We start from the raw sequence: 21,813 nt of genomic DNA, 5'->3' as shown, positions 1-21,813 counted from the left end.
TTCTGAACAACAGCTTACGTATGTCAAATAAGTTATTAATTTAAATTTTAAGTTTTTATTATTTCGATTTTTTTTTAAATAATTTTTAGAATTTTAGTAAAATCAGTTTTCAAAAAAATTATTACATGATTGTTCTTTACCCACACCAACCCCCATTCACATTTTATTAATTTGCACAGTAAGAAAAACCACCCATCACAGCATCTTTCAAGCTTAAGTCATTTTGGGATAATCTCAAGGTAAAGAAGAAAAGTATTAAGTTGCTAGTTTGAAAGGAGATACAAATTATTAAGAAAAAAAAACACACGTCTCGGCTTCGCACACTTTCACACGAACATAATGCTTTAATTAAAAAAAAAAATTAAATGTATAACCATCTTTTTTTTTAACATCTTCAACAAAAAGCAAAAAAAAAATATTTAAAATATTAAAGTACTGCAGGTTCATAACCAAGTCTAATGGTCTGTTTGTTTGATTTTTTCAGGACGTCGCTCTTTATCGTCACCAGTTTAGTGTATGCCATCATACTAATCGTTGTTTGTATTGCATATGTGATCAGTGATGTGACAACACACCGTTTACCAGTTCTATACTATGAAGGATTCTTTACCTATTTGTATGGCGCCAGTATACTCTTCCTGCTGTATGTCTTCTGTTTCCTCCTTCAAGGTAAGTCCGGAGGGTTTGAGTTTGAGTTTTTTTTTTTTTTTTTTTAAATGCTTGACTAGGCTTAAGATTAAAGTTGTCGCATTGTCGTCTCAAGAACGGATTATGCTTTTAAAGTGTTGTTTCTTCATTTCATATGGGTTTTTTTGTTATGTTTTTTTTTCTTCATTTTGAAAAGAGAGTACGTGCTGCAACGGAGGCAGCAAACCGAAAGCACCACCAAAGGAGAAAAAATCAAAGAAACAAAAGCAAAAGAAACCGGATCCAGCCGATTCCAAGGATGGAAAGGGAAACAAGGATTCCGTTAAAGGTGGAAAGCCTAGCCCGTATCAGGTATTAAAAAAAAAACTTTTTTTCAAATGCGTGTATCCATCAACTAGCATAGTGGGGAAGGTTATGTCTGTAAAACCTATACCTGTGCCAAACATAAACAAAAATATAATGCATGTGCTGCTGTTGATGTGAAGCTTTTTCAATAACATATTTATAAAGCTCCAGTTCTACTCGATGGCGTGTTTTAATTTTATACATTTTGAAGAGTTCAATTTTGAAAAGCTTTGCATTTCGCAGCATATTCAAATCTATAGGTTCACCTTTTTTTGTTTTTTATTTTAGTTTTTTTCTTTTATGTTAACATTGTGTCCTTTCGAATAAAACATTTCAGAAAATTTAACTTTAAATTTGATATTTTGAAGTTTGATATTTTTTTGATATTTTGAAGTTTGAAGCTAACTACTTATTTTTTGTCCCTATCATTATTATAAAATGTTCCAAAAAAGTAATGTTATTATAAACGCAACATATGAATGTTTTGTGTACGATACCTACCAAAGGATCTAAATACAAATTTGAAATGATTTAGTAGAAATTTTTTTATCTTTTTATTTTACTACTAAAGAAAAGTACAAAATTACACTAGCAAAAGACGGAAACAAAAATCATTTATACGTTTTTGATGTAAAATAGTTAAAATAATATTACTTCTGAAATGTTTTACCCTTAAAATGGAACTCCAATACAGAGGGCCCTAAAAATCATAAATTTGTATTCAACAAATAAGTGCAATTTTTAATACAAAAGTCCAGTGATATGTTCAATAAAAAATTATGGTTTCGTGAAATCTCGTGTTAACTGGAATAACTTTTAATTATTGTTAATTGTTTTATGTTAATTATATATATATTTTATTATTTTGTTTTCCACTCCTTTTTTTACTTTCTTGAATTAATTTATTATGATTTTTAGGGCATTCTTTTTATGTATATTTTTTTTAATTAGTATTTTTTTTAACAAAATTAAAGTTTTTTCGAAACAAAACTATTTTTTTTTAATAATAATTTTCATCACTCAATAAAAAAACACACCTATACTTTCATACCTAAACGAATCAACTAAATTAATACAAAAAAAATACATACAAAATACACAAACACACAGGAACGATTTCCGATCAAGAAACGTGATTTGGTTCGGCAGTCGCTATTGAGTCAGGTATGCCATTGATTGAGTGTTTTGCAATAAATTTAAAACAAGTAACTAGGTGTTTAGAAGGTGAATGTATTGAGTGACATTTTTTTATTTTTTTTTTTAATAGTTTTGTCCTATTGTGAGGTTCACGTGAGCAAAATTTTATTCGGTATAATCAAATTACCCTTATCCTGTACTATGTTGTTCTCTTTCGGAAAATTCCCATAATAATGAATTATTTTTCAGGTGAAATGCCTTACAATCGACAAATCTTTTTCACTTACATTTTGGTGTTGAACAAAATACCGTTTAGCGAACGCAATTATAACTTTTAAGATCCGTGCGAACAATTACATTTCAAATGAAAATAGTGGAGTAACTAAAGCTCAAAAAATGGCAATATTAGGGGACCAGTCCGAACAGCTTAGATTTTGATGATCTTTTTTTTTTGCAAACGTCGGTAATAAAAAATACTTTAAAGTCTAAAGTCGCTTTGATTTTTTAAATTTAATTGAAGATTTTTGTGAACAAAAAAAAAGGTTTTTTCAAAAATTTTGCTTAAATTTCATGAATTAATTGATGCCAAAAAATTGTCTAGAAAATTCAAAGAAAACAAATTATTTTGGGAGTAAGGGACAATCTTCCATCGTTCAAGAGATAGATGCAATTTTCTTATTAATTGACTTCAAACACAAAACAAAATATTTGAACACAACGGCAACACCTACAATATTTAAATATACATTTTTAAAAAGCTAGAAGCTTAGTCATATTTGTAAAATTAAAATTAAGTTAATTGAATGAAGGGCTTTTGAAAGAATGGTAATTGAACTCAGATTTTTGAAAAAAAAAAAAAATTATTGACAAAATTTTAACATGTCGTTTTTAAAACTTTTTTTAATATAAAATGCATTTTTATCTTCAAATTTGTCTGTCCACATTTATTATGATTTGAAATTATAAAAGGAAATGTCAATATGCAATACGGTTTATGAAAAAAATTAAAAAGTATTTCTTTTTTAATAGAATTTTCGAAAAAAATTTAACTACTTTTTTTTAAAGTTCAACATTTAAATATAAAGTTATTTTTTATTCATTCAATAGCCCTTATTGTTTAAAGTTAAATAGCAAAAGTTTAAAGTTCTTATTTGCCAAAATCTTTGAGAAAATCAATTATTTTAATGCAAAAATTCAGTTTTTATCAAGAAAATCCGATGAAATTGAAGTAATTTTTTTTTTTTTCAAAACTGTAATATATATTACCTTTTCGGAATTCAACTGATACCTAATATTTATGGAGAAAAAATTAAAAATTATTTTAAAAAACAATACGGCAACATCGGCAATTTTTAATCTATAGACTTTAAAGAATTTTTAATTAAATACGTTTAAAAAAAAATAATTCGTCAAAATCAGAGCTGTTCGGCCGGGTTCCCTAATAATTTGCTTTGGTTACTCCACTAAAAGTTTCCCACTTGAAATTCACAAAACGGCTAATATAATTAAAAAAAAAAAAATGTCACATAATCTTCTCTTCTAAAACCTCTATAAAACCTAATATCTTCTCTTACAATTTCCTTACTAAAACCATAACTTCTTTCTTGTATAACTTTTATTCTTTGTGGTATCACTTTTACTAACTATAACTGTATTAAGCAACAATATTGTTGTTCATTTTCATAATTTCTATTCTTTTCTATTTTCATCTAAATAAAAAATGTTGAGTAATATTTTGTTTAACCAAGGTTTGCAATAATTGCAATCCAATTTAAAACCGCAATGCGAATGGTGTGAATTTCTATTATTATGTGCTTGCTAATATTCGAATACTTTTGGTGTAGTGTGTGACTTGTGACAGCTTTGTTCTAATCTTTATACATATGTATTGCAAAGGTTCAAACCTCATGTCAATGTATCATCGATATAATTGACGGCTTTGACGTAGGCCTGCAAACTACAATATACGTACACTTCAATAAGAGAGTATGCAATATTGTGGTCGTCATATTTTCACTTATTTTTTGTAATTAACCTATTTTTGTTTGATGTTTGCTTAGTAATTATTGTGATTTGATGTTTTGTAATTTTGGGGACAGCATGTGTTTTTACATTCATATGTATTTATTATTATTATTTTTTTTTTTTTTCATTTAGAGAATTTTGCTTCGAGTTAAGGGTTGGGAAAACCTTTTTGTGGGATTCACTGTTTGCTTATTGGATTTTTCTTATAAAGTCTGAGGTTTTGAAACCTAACACCTTTTCATCGGTCGGGTTTCGCATTGCAATAATTTCAATAATTTTACACTCCGACACCACAATTTATAAGTTAATTATTTGATATATCAAGGAAATTATCAGATCATAGAATGTCTGCTAGAATGACATTGTCATGTTTGTCTAGACTGGTTAACTTCCGGACTTTGGATTTTGAGATCGTTTTTTCAATCTTATAATAGCTAACTTGTTTAAAGGCTCTGACTTTTTTGATCAGTTTAGATCCATATATTTTCTATGTTCAAAATTTTGAAGCATTGGTAAGATGGACATGATTTAAGTAGTGTCTTATATAGGAGGTTTTTATGTGGTAATGGCCATTCATTTGGAAAAAAAACACTACCATTTATCTCAATTGAAATGGTGTTTTTATCAACTTAATTGACATTTCAAAAAATTGAAATTTTTCTAAAAGTGCAAAAATATGTTTTCCAAAAATTTTTCTTAATTTTAATATTGAGACTACAACAACGTTTTTGTAAAAATTTTGTTGTTGAAATCGGTAAGGTCTTTTAAGAGAAAGTCAGAAATCAAGAAAACGGTTTGGATAATCAAAATACGGAATGGCGGTATCGCAAGATTAAACATTTCAAATACCATATATATCACCCTTGTTCTTATTAAGTTTTTCCATCAATAACACAGGTCAAAACGAAATTTGTGCTTGGATTGTGACTATGAAATTATAATACATATATTGATACTCGTCTGGAAAACATTTTTCTTTTTTTATTTAATTTTCTTTTGAAGTCAGCAGAGCAATTTCCAGTATTCAAGAAAATCTGTCTTTTACAAAAATTGTCAGACGTAATTTTGGCAAAAACTCGAGAACGTCTTAACCCTTAACTATAGTGGTGAAAATTTGTGGTGTTTTGAAATGATAAAATAAAATACAAAATTGAATTTTTTTATAAATTTTGTTTTTAAGCATCAAAAGATAACAATTTAAAAAAAAATAAAAAAATAAAAAAAAAAAAGAGAAAATTCATTTTCAACGGTTTTTATTAACTTTTTAAAAGTTGATGTGGGTCCCCTGGACCCACCACTATAGTTAAGGGTTAACCGATTTGGCTGATTTTTGTTTTATTTTCTTCATATTAATGCTGTTTTGATATTCATAAAAAAAAAAAATTAATGCTGTTATCATATTCATATTTAGAAAAATAAAAAAAGAAGAAAATTAAGAAGAAAAAAGAAAAATTAAATCGAAATTTTCGCTTTGTTCGAATTTTTGTCAAATGAGAGCTTGAGGCATTATTTGATACCTTCTATTTTCAATATTTATGGTAAAAGTAATTCACTCTGATGGTACTTTTAATCTACAAAAATAACTGTATCCAAACTGTAGTCAAACTAATTCATATTGAAATTCTTTATTTATTGAAACATTAAATTAATTTGTTTGCATAGTATTTTTATTATTTTGTTGCATATACAGGTTGTCTTGAAAGATCTCTCAGAATTTGGTAGCTTGTTCAGCCCAAATCCTTACGGTTTTCGATGAAATATGCAGTTCTTGTGAAATTTCCCTACTTTGCAACAGTATTTTGCTTCCTCTGCCCATAATTGATTTTTTGTTTTTACAATTCTTTCAATAAAACATTGCTTAACAATAAGAAACAATTAATTAATAAAAATATTTTTTATTTCATACGCCATTTTTCTGCAAATTAATTAACAGTTTCAAGTTTCGTAAAAACTCAATTTCTTACTTTTATTTCAGAGCAACAAGACCAAAAAAATTTGTATTGTGTGACTCTGGTTTATTATTTTTAAAACTTATCCCGGTATTGCAGTTTTTAAAAAAGTATAAAAGTTTCCAAAGTTGAAGTTAGATCAAAAAATATTACAGTTTGAACTCAAAAAACAGGGTTTTTCAGAGCAAAAAACCCTTGTATTCATCATAACTTTTTTCTTATAATTTAAGTCGAATAAAGTGCCTTAGCAAAAATGTAGATCTTTCAATTATCTACATTTTATACCTTAACAGTTTTTTTTGTACAATGCACGGTTCTTGCACTATAGCTCATAAGACTCGAGTTAGGCTCACAGGGTATGAAAATTGTATTTTTGCTCCCAACACTACAAAAGCAAATCTTAGGAGGGGAAAGGGTGATTATCTATTGTTTTGGTTTACCATGAACTCAAAAAGTGCAAATTAAACCCAAGCACAAAAAATATTTTTATTTTTGTCGACCTGTGTAATTCTTACTTGCTCCAAAGCTATAAAATATTCTTATACTTTAATATGGGTCAGTTTTATACTACTGCGCCAAAATGAATGTCCTTTCTTATTTGACTCCATTAAATTGCCGAAATTAGGTCAAAGAAAGTTAAGGTTCAAAATTTGGTCAGCTTTGAATTTTGTCACTAAATGTTCTGGTTCTTCAATCTACATGTGATTATAATTTTATATGTTTACTTCACCAAAAATAATCCACATTCATAAACTGTTAACAAAAAAAAAAAAATACAAACACAAATGCATTGCAAAACCTCCACAATCAAACTCATCACTGTTTCTGGTTGTTATATTATTGTATACGGAATCAAAATGTCTTCCTGATGTATCATACACAACCTAACCACATCATATTCATCCATAACACTTTTTTTTATTACAAATTGAACAATGCATTATACGAGAATGTACTATAAACATGCCAAGAACAGGAAATTAATTTTTCTCTTTCCAAAAAAAAAAAAAAAATACAATAATCAAGGACGCACAGGCTGAAGTTGAAGCTGCCGTCACCCCAAAGAATGTCCGCAAACGAAAAACAACCCACAGTGATCCCACCCATGGTAGCTTCTTCCTTCGTGTTGGTGCAATTGGTACTTAAAATTTAACAGTTTTATTTAATTACAATTTTCTAAAAATAAACGATTTTCTGTATCAAAATGTTACCAGCTTTTGGATTAGGAGCTATGATTTATATTGGCTTGGAGTTTGGTTCATTCTTCGAGATCCCATTCGAGTCACCATGTCATCATATTCTGATTGGAGTGAATCCATTGTTGCAGATGGTCTTCACATTCATGCAAATGTACTTTATTTTCATGAATGCCAGAGTAAGTCGACATAAAGTTTTTCAATGAACTCGTATTTAACATTATCATTTTGCAGCTCAACATTCACCGCTTTAAGGTAATTGCTCGCTTTGGATTAATGCATGTTGTTGCAACCAATATTTGCGTCTGGATTCGAACCATGGTCAAGGAATCTCTGCATGAAATAACTATCTACCATCAACGTCGTGGTCCAACTCCAGAGGATTCAATTATTCTGGAATCAATTAGACGTCACACCTTGCGACATGCTGGAACGGTCCTTCGAACCCACATCGGACCAAACGATGACTTTGAAATGATTGAAACCGATTCGGCAGTCCATCCACAAAATGTTTTGTCCAAAATGGTTCGGGCCACCGCCGAAGGTGTGACTCGGGGTCTAACAAGTGATGACATTGAAATGACTACAGCTAGAACTACATCCACCGCTAGTACTCCATCGACAACACAAACTACCACCACCGAGTTGCCATCAACCACTGCTGCTTTGGCGTGGGCCAGTACAACTATGGCGCGTAAACTTAAGAAATTTATTACTTCTACTACCAGCACAACTACAACATCAACAACAACTGAAGCTCCAGCAACACATCTCTTCCAGTCGACGGTAGTTCCATCTCATCTCTTTGATGCCTCTACAGGAGGAAGTAGCACGCCCAGCTTTACTACTTACAAAACACCCTCTAGCACCCTTTCGGCATTCTTCTCAGCTCTAACTTCGTCTACTCCATCAGGGTCTACAACTGAGAACGGAGTTCTCATGAACAACTTATTCGGTGGTCTTGAGAATAGCTATCAGACTTTTTCTGGCATTTCGCATCCTGAACCCAATGTTCCAATTGACGCTATCGAGAGCTTGGACAATATTTATCCAGCAGCCCTTTCGTCTAGCATTGGCACTTTAAACTCAACTGCCTGTGGGCGTGTGGACATTATGGGAACGATTGTTTATGATTCGGCACCTTATTTGTACCCCTTTATTATTGAATACTCGTTAATTGGAGCCGTGGTATTGTACGTAATGTGGAAGCATATTGGACGTTATCCAAGGCACATGAATGACGAAGATCTAGAACACCGTTTGGAGGTAATGTTATCTCGGCGGGCTGTCGCTATGGCCCAACAAGCTCGTTCTGGCCGTGTGGATTGTGTTGGCTCATCGAAGGGTCTCTTCTTCGGATTGTTGCTTTTGGTTGGTTCGCTGATTTGTTTGATTTTGTTCTTTGTCCTCGTTCGTCATCCACAATTTTCGTTGCTGGCAATTTATCTAGCCGACGCTAGTCATTGTGCTTTAATGGCATTTGCGGTTCTAGCCATCATTATTGGTTTTATAAGGTAAATTGTTAATTTAACCATATTAACCATTGAATTAACACTTTTTTTTTGTTTTATTTCAGAGTGAAATCATTGAAATTCCGTTGTGAGGAACAAAGTAATCTAAACGACATTCTACTACGCATTTCAGCCTTTGGTCTATTTACATACTCAGTCTTTAGTGTTATTGCTGGTTCATTGAAAGCTCTAGAAAGTGAACCAAATCTTCTAGTCATGACCACTGGCATTGGAGCTGTATTCCAAGTTGTATTGCAATTGTTATTTATTGCTGATGTATCTAGACGTCGAGTACATCTGCCCGAACATGATCGCAGCAAACCAGGACGACAGATTGTTACATTTTTGCTCATATGTAATGTTTCAATGTTTGCCATTTATACGTTTGAAGCTCAAAAGGTCTTTGCTAATCCCGTAAGTATTGATTCCAGTCATATTGTATTCAGACGCTTATGAAAATGGAAACATCTGTTTTAATATTTTTTTTCCAACCTCATTTATTTATTGAGAAGTTATCCTGCAAAAATGTCAAAAAAAAGCAATTTGACTTGTTTTCCACTTGACAGATTTTTGTAGTCGACAGATTAGACTAAACAACGGTCAAAATATGCATAAATTGTTATTTAAAAAAAATTTATAAAAAAAATTACGTATACACCACAGTGACCATTGAAGTTCTTAAATCACTGACTAAAAGTGAATAAAATTGACTATGAACCACCTATTACTGAGTTTAGATAGTTCTGAGTTGAAATTTTGTAAAATATCATAAAACAAAATGGTAATGTATAATTTTTTACTAGTTTAACATAATGACCGAAAAGTCATGATAAGTGTCTTATTTCATAAATATTGAATAGAGACAATTTTTATAAAATGAAAGTAAATCTGGTTAGGTATCATCATGTTTCTACAAAATATTACCGTCAACTAAATTTAAAGAACAATTTTGCTTGCAGAGCAATCGGGATTTTTTCCCAAATTTGAGTTCGAGCAATTTTCAAAGCTAATGTACTGCTCCTATGAATCTCATTTATTCATTGGGAAATTATCCAGTTTTCAGTCCAGTTGACTTGTTTTCTATTGCCAAGATTGTCGTAAATAGTCGAAATGAGTTAGTAAGTAAACAAAAGTCACAGTTATCATACACTTTTATATAAAAAAAAAAAAATACGTATACACCATAGTGACCCTAGAAGTTCTTAAATCACTGACTAATAGTGAATCAAATTGAGTTGACGACAAAAAATAAAAGAAAAGAACTGTATTGTACTGTTAAGAAGCTGAATGTATTTGTATTTATAAAGTTTTAAAATAAAATTGTTCTTTTTGGCACTCAGAGTCACTTTATTTTAAACTAAATTATGTTTTGAGCAAATTTTCTCTTAAATAATATTTTCGTATAATTATATTAACATATTTTTTAATTAATATTTGTTTTCTATATTTAAGGTTCAACTTGATTTCTACGGCTTCGTTCCATGGTCAATAATTCAACGTGTTACACTGCCCCTCTGCATTTTCCATCGATTCCACAGTGCCGTAACACTCGCCGAAATCTGGAAAACCACATACAAAGCACGACTGGAGTAAATTTATTATTTCCAACACATACAAAAAAAATAAAAATACCTTTGCTACGATTCTTACATAAAATTATGTATATTATAATAATTTATCAACAACCTCCAAACAAAAAAAAAAAATATTTTCTTTATTTCAAAAAGAAACAAACACAAAATGTACTTCAATATTTTTCTATATAATTTAATTTTTATTTAATTTTTTTTTTCGTTTGTTGTTTCTCGTTATTAATACTGATTTTAATTCTAAGCATAATATTTGAAAATGAAAAAATAAAAAAACATATAATGCAAAAAAATAATACCAACAAATTTATGCACAGGAACAGAGTGATTAAAAATTTTTTCATTAAAAACAAGTCTTTTAGTATAGGTACTACTCTACCCTCGAATCGAACAAATATTAAAACAAAAATAATATTAACAAATAAAACAAAAATAAATATAAAAAAAAAATCTTTATACAAAATAATAAAAGCATGAATCCAATATCGTTCATCTATTCAAGTTAATAATTATATAAAAACAACAAAAAAAAAAACTTCATAAAGGTATATAAACTAAGTCATAAATAAAAAAAAAAAATGAAAATATATAGGTATATATATAAATTTATTTACCATTAAATTATTTATTTTATAATATTTAATAACGTTACCTACTTTATTATTTACAATAAAACTAAACAAAAAATACCAAAAAAAAAAAAACTTGTTGTGTACTTATTTTTTTATTTATAATTAAACAAAAAAAAAAGAAAAACAAACGACATAAAATCGTAACCTTTTAAGAAACAAAAATATATTAACGTTAAGATTTTTAAATTAAGGGTAACATAGTGTTAAACATTCTCACAAATCGAAAAAAGCATAACATTTAATTCAGAAATATAAATACAAAAGAAATTAAAAAATTTAAAAAAAAAACTTGTTCCCATCTCTGTATAGGTGTTAGATTTGAAAAATAATTTATTAAAAAAAAAAAACTTAAACAATATATAAATAATATATATATATAAGTTATATATATTAAATATAACTTTAACATAGATCAATGAATATCAAACTGTTTAAGAAATGAAGAAAACAAAAAAAATAAAAATCCATTGCATTACCTATCTGACTTACACACACACATGAGAGAAAGTGTTGTTTCGTTACAACACTGATGTACATACACGCATGAATCATAACAATTATTAGGTACTTCATTATTTTCTGATTTTGTTTATTTCTAACAGCAATATTGTTGTGAATTTTTGAGCAAAATATTACTGTAATTCCCAGTCGTTAAATTTGGTCAGAGTTTTTTTCTATGTATTCCTACTGGAATAAGGAACAATACTTCAATATTTCCTTTTCAATATCGCAGTTAAAAATACTATTAGCAGTTAAAGGTTAATTTTACGAACTTGCAGGAAAGTAACTGAAATTTTTTATCTCGACTTGTATGTTTCAAAACTCAAAATTTAGAAATATTCTGGCCTTCGATTTTTTCCAAAGTTTTGGAACTTGAAGGTTTTTTGTACGTCTTCGAAATGATGATTTAAGTTTTTGCAGGAAAGAAGCGAAGATTTGGCATTTTTTAAATATGCTTCTTTTTACAAAGATGGAACGAAAATACAATATTTTAATAAAAAATTGCATACAATTATTTCCATTTTATGAACTATTTTATGCATTACCATATAAGCAGTCGAAAATTAAAAATTTGGGTTACCATTATTTGCTTGATAGTGTTTAAACTATTGTGAGGTGTTTTGAAAGATAGAAATCTATGAGTAAGTGTTAGGTATCGATATTAAACTGTTAGGCTTTTTTTCAGCACCCCCAAAAGAAATTGAATAGATTTCAAAGAGTTAATGGTTCACCAAATCTATTAAACTTGGGAAATGTGAATTGTCATGTTAAAAAAAGTGCTTTGTCCGTTGAATGGGCAAAATGCGTAAGAGAATTGATTTAATCATCAGTTTGATAAATGAAAAAAGTGATAAAAGAATCCCTTTGTGATGCTAATTACAGGGAATCCATTAATTAGTCTAAAACAGTTATTGATTGATCCAAGTGAACTCGAAAACGTCGTGTGAATTTTTTTGAAGATAAAAAACTTCCTGACTTTATTGATAGTTTGTTAATGAAAATCGGGTGAACGTGCAAGGCTAATTTAAGTTCCAAACTTTTTTCAGTGACTTTTGTGTATGATTGCCGTTGAGAAATAAATTCCTTACTCATCAAGTTTGGTGAAAATTTCGTTCACATTTCTAGAATTTTTGAATAACAACTGAAGGGTTGTGACCCAATTTCCGAGGATCAAGTCAACAACTTACCTGCACTCGAATATATCAAATAAGAAATTTTTATTTGACCTTGAAAAAAATTTAACCCCTTACCACCCCTAACAACAATTAAAAAAAAAGATCAATTCGACAAAAGTATTTTTCCATTTTCGAAATGAAAACCAACTAAAAGTACATTCTGAACTTTTTCATTATCCATAATGTCAAAATATTGTAACATTTTTTTTAAGTTAAAAATTTCAACAATATAAATTTCGAATATAATTTCAGTTTTGTTTTCTGTCATTGTAGTTATGGTTAGAATTCATATACATTCATAAATTTCTTATAAATACTAATTTTATTTCGAAACACAAAAAAGCAATAGTAAAATTATATATTTTACACATCATAATAATTGTAGAACGAAAATGTTGACAGAAGTGCGTGATGTTTGCTAAAAACTTTTGACAATATTATTAAAAAAAAAAAAATGCTTGATATTACTTTGTGAAATATTTAAGTTTTAGGTATAACACTTATTATATTTTGTATAACTCCAATCTTAATTAGATTGGAGAGTTAAAACAAAATGTGATTTCTGGTACCATGTTAAATAAAAACTTATAACACTTGCTGAATATTCAGCTAAATGGACCATTTTTATTATAATAGTTCACCATGCCAAACTAAAAATAATTTTTAACGTAATTGGAAAAAATCGTCAATAATGAGCTTGTTTTAGATTTTATTATAAAACACATTTAAACCGTCCTTTCATCAGCAAACATCATGCACAAGGTGAAGCTAGAACCCACCTAAATTTACAAAAAAAAAAAACCAAAAAAAAAAAACCAAATTATTAAGGCCAAAATCAAAAATAAAAAAAAAGATATTATAGAAAAAAAAGAAAAAAGTTGCCACAATTGAAACATACTTTTTAAAGTTTCGAAAAAAATATAATATACAAAACCTTAAAGTAGCGTTATATTACGATTGATATGTCATTAATAGTGCAAAATGTTGTCGATACAAAACAAATCATTCAATCTACCTATGCTGTCAAATTTATTTTTCAACTTTTTTATATAAATTGGTTGTTAAACTTATTTAAAACTTAATTTTAACTACTGATTGAATACTAAATAAAAATAATTAAAAAAAACACAAACAGTGCAATATTTATTAAAACTTATTTATACACACACAACCACATGGTAGCAAATATATATCTACAAAAGAATTTGTAGTTATTATTTGTATTTTGTTAAAACTTGAAGTATTAGCTGTTTTGAATAAATTTTTAACAAATATTTTTCTTGAAATTATTATTCAAAATATAAAACAAAATAAATAGACTTCTTCTTTCAAAAGGACTTAAAACATTAAAAACAAATTCTGACTGTAACTTTTTACAACAACAACATTACACACACAGACAATGGGCGCTCTGTTAACATTTTTCTTATATACTTAATTATTTAATTTAAGAAAGTATTAACTTTTTTGATGATAATAATTGACCAATCACTTTGAAGCATATTATTATATTACTTATACAAAATAAAACAAACAACAAAAAGACAAAAACCCAGATATTAAAAAAAAAAAAAATATGAACAAAAAAAAAGGAACAGAAACAAACTTTGATATTTACAGAACAACATGTAAAATTATATAAAACACAAGACACTGCCGTGATACAATTTTTGTTTGTTAAAACTTTAATATAAATATTAAAAATAAAAAAAAACTTACATAAAACAAAGAAAAAAAAAACAAACCGTGTATCGCAAGTTTATTGGATATATTTTGTAGATTTGAAGAAAAATTATTACGAAAACGTTGCATTATAAAGCTCAATGTGTACATTAAAACTTGTATTTTTACCAACAACAACCTAACAACAACAATTTATAAATTATTAAAATGAGAATTCACCCCAAAAATTATTAAACAAAAAAAAATATATATACAATATATATATAAATGTGTAGGTCGATTGCCAATACGAAAAAAAAATAGAAATCTTTTAAAATCGAGACAAAGAAATAAAATATTATATAAAAAAAAAATTACTATTGAAACGTAAAAAAAAAAAAACATTTTAAATAATATATTTGAAATTTTATAATTAATTTTACATGTTGTTATGACATTAAAACTTAAATATAAAATATTATATAAGCTATTAAGAAAAAAAAAAAAATAAATCATTTAAAGTCAAAGATTTAGCAGATTTTCTTAGAATTAATGAATACAAAAAAAAAATTATTAATGAATAACAAGCGAGAAAAATGTAATGTAAAAAAAAAAAAAACAAAACAACCAAAGGAGAAAATAAATAAAAACAAACGTAACTTTAATTCAAAAAATGGAGTGTTTTTTTTTCAGTCGGAGAAACGACCATCGAGAGACTTACCTACTTATTAGATCTGACGTCTGAAGGTATTAATTAACAATTTAACTTGTATAAGGTTCAATGCAAACTATTTTTTGACTTGGGTAAGAAGAAGGACAGGCCTTATGCAAATCATTTTGGCGCACATTACTGAATATCCTCAAGACCTTTCTCCACAGGCAATCTACAAGCTAATATTTTGTGACGAAGCGCGTAAGAAGACCTTATGGAGGCCTTTTTACAAAACATCGAATAGTTTAAGCGAGGCTAAAGCTTCTCTAAGGAAACTATCACTTGCATTGGATGATAGTAAGGCCTTATAGAGGTTGTTATAAGATCTTGAGTTAATGAATTAAAAAAAAAAATTTATTGAATTTTATTTGTTTTCTTTTAATATTTTTCTATTTTGTTTTTTCTTCTTTTTTAACCATTCCAATACTTATTGTCTGAAATGGGAAGAATTTTATTTTAGTTGAAAAAGAACAAATTTTCTTAATTTCACATATGGCCCGGCCAGGAATCGATCCCACGTTCCTCCGCATACCAGCGCAGCACCAAAGATCATATATACTAGTTATATGATCTTTGGCAGCACTCTACCAGTAGACCATGCTCGAACATAAATATAGGTAGAAAATAGGGAGCTTTATTGATACCTCATATTGAAACGCAATGTTTTTTTTTTCGAATGCACTAGAAAAATTGCATACTTGTAAGTAAAAACATTGCATACTTACAAGAAGAAAATGTATGTAAAAAAATATATAAAAACATTGTATACTTAAAAGAACCTCTTGGAACAGGTCTTACAGGCCTCTTCTGTGTTCTGTCACTTGAAAATACGAGGCTACTTTAGAACGGTTGAAAAAGGTCCTAAAAAGGCCTTTTCCCTAACTAAAATTTACAATGATTCCTCTTAACACTTCTAGGAAGTCTTAAAATTAAGGAGACTTCCTTGCTTTACAAAATGGTTGACTTGCGTACTCAAGCCTTAAACTAAACCTATACAAACTATAGCTTGGCGAATCAAAAAATTGGACCTTATGCAAGCCAAAATGTTACTTAGGATGGAACATAAAATTTAAGGTTGTAAAACATTTTGAGGCAAGATTTTTCCTGATGTAACATACTTGACGTTTGGGATCTTTTTTCCTCTTTTCCGTTCTTTTCTTTGCAGAACGGATTAATTAAACACACCTAGTAAAAACTATTCATGTAATGAATGTACTAAAAATATTTGAATTTAGTTTATATTGTTCTCTTTGATGAATATAGTGACATCTAGTGCTGTTTTAGATTGAGTTCTTCAGTAAAAAGCACAACCGTTTATTATTTATACTGGATCCAAATTGACAATTGGTTTAAGAAATAGATAGTTTAATTTCGCCTGGAAAAATTATTATAGTAATGACACAAACCATATTTAGAAATAGGTATCACTGTTTTTCGCCGCAGATTTTTTTTTTTGTATTGTAGCAGATACAAAAACCAATTTTTGTAAGAAAAATTTACATTACACATTGCGAGTCTTAAAAATAGGCATATTTATAATAAAATATATAAAACCCAAAACATGCAAAATTACTCCGGAGCATTGTATATCAATTCCATATACAATGCCTGGAGATTTATGTTTGGAGTGTAACATTATTTGATGCAATACTAATATCACCTTAAACCGTATTTTATGAGTTAAAACTTTGACAGAAAATCGGTGTATGTAATATAAATGTCCTTATCCCTCTACAGCATACTAACCCATATATGGTTTTTCGATTTCATATCGATTTATTTCCGTTATATTGCACAAAATGTCAAAAAGAAAAAACTATAATAAAACTATGTCTATTTTTTTATAATAAACCGGTTTTTATTATCAGTAAGAGATTATTGATTCTGAAATAAACTCATTGTTTTAAGAGCATGTGTAAAGTGCAAATCAGTGAATAAAAGTGTGTACTTTTCAAGTGTTTTTTTTTTTTTTTTTGTAATAAAGAAATTAGTTGCATCCAATTAAAAATATGTTTCGTATGTATTTATTATACTTTTATATGTTTACGAAGTTAGTTTTTTGTTTTTATAATAATTTTTGTCATTTTTGACGTGTTTTCCCAAACACCATATATGGGTTATCATGCGTTGGTGACTTACATTACTGATTTTTGTGGGATTTTTTTTTTTTTTGTAAAATGAATTCGAAGACTTTCTATAGAAAAAATAAGTGTGTAAATGCTATAACTGGTGATAGCTTTCGAAGTGATGACGATCTAGCTTCAGATTCTGGCCCTTTTTAACATCAAACAAGCCATATCGAAGCACTTATGCAAATCTGTAAAACCTACAATGTCAAGAAAAAGAGGACTAATTTCAACTTTGGCAGGTAATCAAAGCAGAGATTTAACAAAATAAAGGTGAGGGAGTTATACAAGTCACGGAAGTACATCCCCATCTTATTCCGAAACTTCAATTCACTCACAACATCAACCAAGGCCAAAAGTCGCTGAATTCAGTGCGAACTGAAAAAATCGACTATATCCCTGAATGGCAAAAAAAAGCCAATATGTTAAAATTTGCGAAATGAAGACGTACACAATGTGTAAAAAAAGAATGTGTTCTTCTGCTACAATGATTATAGAAAGAGTTTGAATAAATTCCATGAATAAGAAGAGTCCATTGCAATAAAAACATACTTTACAAAACATACCTTGAATGCATACTAAACCATATATGGGTTATTATTTTCTGCAGGAAATCGCCTTACTGCATACTGACCCATATATGGTTTATGTTTCTTAAAATGTATATGTATATACAAAAATAAAAATGTCTATGTAATACCTTTTTTCAACCCCTAATAAAGCTAAAAAAATGTTAAAAAAAAATTTATTACACTTCGTTCATAATTCATGCAGTAGAGGGTTATCCATATACAAGTATCTCTGTGAACAAGGTAAAAGGACTTAAGCCAAAAATGATTTTTTTTTAATTGTTAAATAAAATAGAAAATAAGCTTTATTTCCGCTTCATGACATTATTTTTATTCCATCTAGAAGTTGCATTTCAAGATTGTTAAAGCGGCTTAATTTGAGCATATTTAAAAATTTGCATTTGTTGAAGTGTCTAGTGTCCTAAGTACAGGCTATTTTTTTCGCTTTATTTTGATATGGCTTATGTCTAAATAAGCCGTTTAAAAAAAAAATAAATTTCACTTTTTTTTATAAGGAAAAAATATTGAATATACTTAGGCCACTTTTCCAAAACAAAATTTTATGTTAAGTAAAATTTTAATCGTACTTAAGCCGGGTTTCCCTTTTAAGCTTTTAATTTAACTGACATAATAAAATCTTTGTTTTGGATGCGTTTCAGGCGCGTTTTGGAGGAGTTTTGCACGTGTTTCAGACGCGTTTCAGGCTCGTTTTGGACGCGTTTTGAACGCGTTTCCTACACTGAAAAAAGTATTATTCTTAAAAACTATGAATCTCGTTCATAAACCAAAATTCATACATTTTTAAGAAAAATTCATTAAATTTAAGCACAAATTCTTTAAAAAAAAGTTTAGTTTTAAGAAAGATTCATAAAATTTAAGAATCAGTTTTCATAAAAATTTTCCTATGGAAAATTTTTTTATGAATTTTTTTTAAGAACAAATACGAAGGTTTATGAATAAATTCATAAACTTCTAGCTCCAATTTGAAAGAATATTTTGCTGAATCTTAGAATCTGGACATACATTTATGAATGAAATTTACTATTATTTTCCATTCAGTTGTATTTTGAGTTAAAATAATTTTTAAAATTGACTTTTTTCCCTTCTAAAATTGAAAAAAAATCTATTTTCGCAATTACATTTGTAAGAAGTTCATAAATTTTGTGTTTTTAAGTATTTTTTCTTAGAATTAATTCATTTTTTCTTAAAATGAATGTATTTTTTCATTAATCAAAAAACAAGGAATATTTTACCGTTATCCTGTATTCGGTATTAAGAACTTATTCTTAAAATTTAAGAATTTGTTCATACTTTTTATGTTAGAAATTCATAATTTTCCAAAATTTAAGAATTAATTCATTAAATATTATAAAAGTATACATATAATTAATGAAAAAATTCTTACGTTTTGAGTGTTTAAGTATATTTTCTTAAAGTCTATGTACTTTTTCATCAATCTAGAAAATAATAACTGTTGTTCTGAATCTATGCCTTAGAAAGATTTCTTTGAGTATTAAATTTAAAATCTGATATTCAAAGTGGACGGTCGTTGCCGAAACAAGTTATAAAAGTTTGTGAATAAAAGACGATATTGTTTATAATGTTAAGCATTTTTACCACGTAGACAATTTTGAAGAGTATAAGTACATTGCAAAAGTGTAAAATATTGTTGGTTCCTGTTGCCTCTTCCTCATATACTCAGATAAGTATAAAAACATATAATGTTAAAAATTGCTTTCTTTTATTTATTAAATATATTTTCTTTTTTTTTTGTTATAGGTGCATATTTTAAAATTGAAAATCGTAATTTGATATTTTTGTGAAATATGGAGGCACGTACGTAATCTTCAACTTTGGACCGGCAAAGGGGAAAAATCAACACAAAATAAAAACCATATTAAAGGCGATTCTCAACAAATCCTGTACAATTGAAATTGTCATTGGAAACTAAAGCAAAACATGGAATTTAGTAAGTGTTGCATTTTATTTTATTTCTCTAAATATTTAAATTTTGTTTTAACTTAATATTATCAACATTTCTCATAGGTACCTAAATTCTTTATATTTTTATCTTTCCCCAACTTATTCAATTTTTTATTTTTATTTTTTTTTTTTTTTCATATCCAGAGTCTAATGGTGCCGATTACAATAAGGTAAGAATTAGATAATTTAACCTTCTAGATATTTCGATTTTTTTAACCAAATACTACATATTCATTTTACTAATACAAACTTTTTTCTATCTTTCCAGATGATGCATCCATTAAAGAAGTAAAATTAAATTAATTTATAGTGAAATTTATAGTGATAGTAATCAATAAAACATTTTTATAACGTTTAAACTTAATAATTTCTTTTATTTTTAAAAACAATTTTCATTTTTTTGTTTTAGATTTTGGATTGTTTTCTTTTGAAGTTTGTTTGTTTGGAATACAATTTTTTAGGAACAAATTAAAGGCTTGGAATGGTAATGTATTATATGCATTTATATAAATAACTGCATAAATTTTAATGAAAAGTGTATTATATTTTATGAAAACAATCATATAACTTTAAAAAAAATTCATAGTTTTTATGATTTTTTTCATAAAATTTAAGCAAAATTTCATTTGAATTTTTACGAAATTTATGAAAAAAAATCATAAAATTTAAGAAATAATCATAAAATGTAAGAAACTTTTCTTAAACTTTGTTCTTAAATTATAGAAGAAAAAAAAAAGATTTAAGAAATAATTCTTAAATTGTATGAATTTTTCTTAAAATCTAAGAAACTTTTCTTAAACATGTTCAAAACTTTTCGAATTTGTTTATGAACAGAATTCTTAAAATTTAAGAACTTATTCTTAATTTTTAAAAAAGATTCATTCCCTTATGAATTTGTTCTTAAAGAGATTCTTAAATTTAATGAATTTTTACATTGGCTCATTTGCCATGAATTTTTACATTAATTTAATGTACAAATTCATTAATTTTATGTACCTTTTTGGTTCAGTGTACTCGTTTTGGAAGCGTTTTGGATGCATTTCAGACGCGTTTAGAACGCGTTTAGGACGCGTTTCAGACGCGTTTCAGGCGCGTTTCAGACGCGTTTCAGGCGCGTTTTGGACGCGTTTTGGAGGCGTTTTGGACGCGTTTAGAACGCGTTTTGGACGCGTTTCAGGCGTGTTTCAGGTGTGTTTTGGACGCGTTTCAGACGCGTTTTAGACGCGTTTCGAACGAATTTTTGACGCGTTTTGGAGGCGATTCGGACGCGTTTTGGACGCGTTTCGGACGCTTTTTGGACGCGTTTGGTACGTGTTTTGGAGGCGTTTCAGACGCGTTTTGGACGCGTTTTAGACGCGTTTTGGATGCGTTTTGGACGCGTTTCAGACGCGTTTTGGACGCATTTCAGACGCGTTTTGGAAGCATTTCGGACGCTTTCCAGGCGTGTTTCAGACGCGTTTTGGACGCGTTTCGGACGCGTTTTGGACGCATTTTAGACACGTTTTGGAGGCGTTTTGGGTGCGTTTCGGACTTGTTTCAGACGCGTTTCAGGAGCGTTTGGGACGCATTTTGGACGCGTTTGGGACGCATTTGGGACTCGTTTTAGACGCGTTATGGACGCGTTTTGGACATATGTATACATATATACATGCATATAAGATATAGGTACAATTTCTGAGATAAGTTTTTCTTTGATTCCTTCACAAAGTATATCCACCAAACTAAGAGACGTAGTAATCTTACAAGTTATCTTGTGGAATAATTTTGTGGATCTTCAATTTTAAACCACATTTTATCTGCTTCGAAGGTTTCGAACATGCTGCTCAGGGTAGGGCTTTTAAGTATTCGAGCGGCAATAGTAAACGTTGACCTTAAAGTACGATTCCCGATTTGATATTCTTACTTACTTACTTCTGTCAACTCATAAAAACAGCACTTCGTTGTGTTCGTCCTTTTATTTTTTTAAAAACATGTTCAGGATACACCTGATACAGCGGTACCAATACCCCTGCTTGAAGTTCTGTAAAATAAATAAAATAAACACACAAAAATG

At 28.5% G+C, this 21,813-nt stretch overlaps 1 protein-coding gene across 12 annotated transcripts in view; it reads left to right on the top strand.

The window, feature by feature from the left end:
- Positions 1-10,683, top strand: part of LOC129910830 (proton channel OtopLc) — a 92,184-nt gene extending 81,501 nt beyond the window's left edge. For all 12 annotated transcript variants that reach the window (XM_055988408.1, XM_055988406.1, XM_055988410.1 and 9 more), the window contains 7 exons: positions 485-669; positions 845-999; positions 7,131-7,242; positions 7,319-7,479; positions 7,535-8,814; positions 8,877-9,225; positions 10,264-10,683. In XM_055988408.1, the coding sequence (XP_055844383.1) occupies positions 485-669; positions 845-999; positions 7,131-7,242; positions 7,319-7,479; positions 7,535-8,814; positions 8,877-9,225; positions 10,264-10,404 (2,383 nt within the window). In that variant the 3' untranslated portion in view covers positions 10,405-10,683. The remainder of the gene's footprint in view (positions 1-484; positions 670-844; positions 1,000-7,130; positions 7,243-7,318; positions 7,480-7,534; positions 8,815-8,876; positions 9,226-10,263) is intronic.
- The last annotated feature ends 11,130 nt before the right edge of the window (positions 10,684-21,813 follow it).

Source organism: Episyrphus balteatus, chromosome 2, assembly GCF_945859705.1.
Source record: "Episyrphus balteatus chromosome 2, idEpiBalt1.1, whole genome shotgun sequence".
In the NCBI taxonomy this organism is placed as follows: Eukaryota; Metazoa; Arthropoda; class Insecta; order Diptera; family Syrphidae; genus Episyrphus; species Episyrphus balteatus.
Note: the sequence above shows the minus strand (reverse complement) of the source record. Positions and strands in the feature narration are given on the sequence as shown.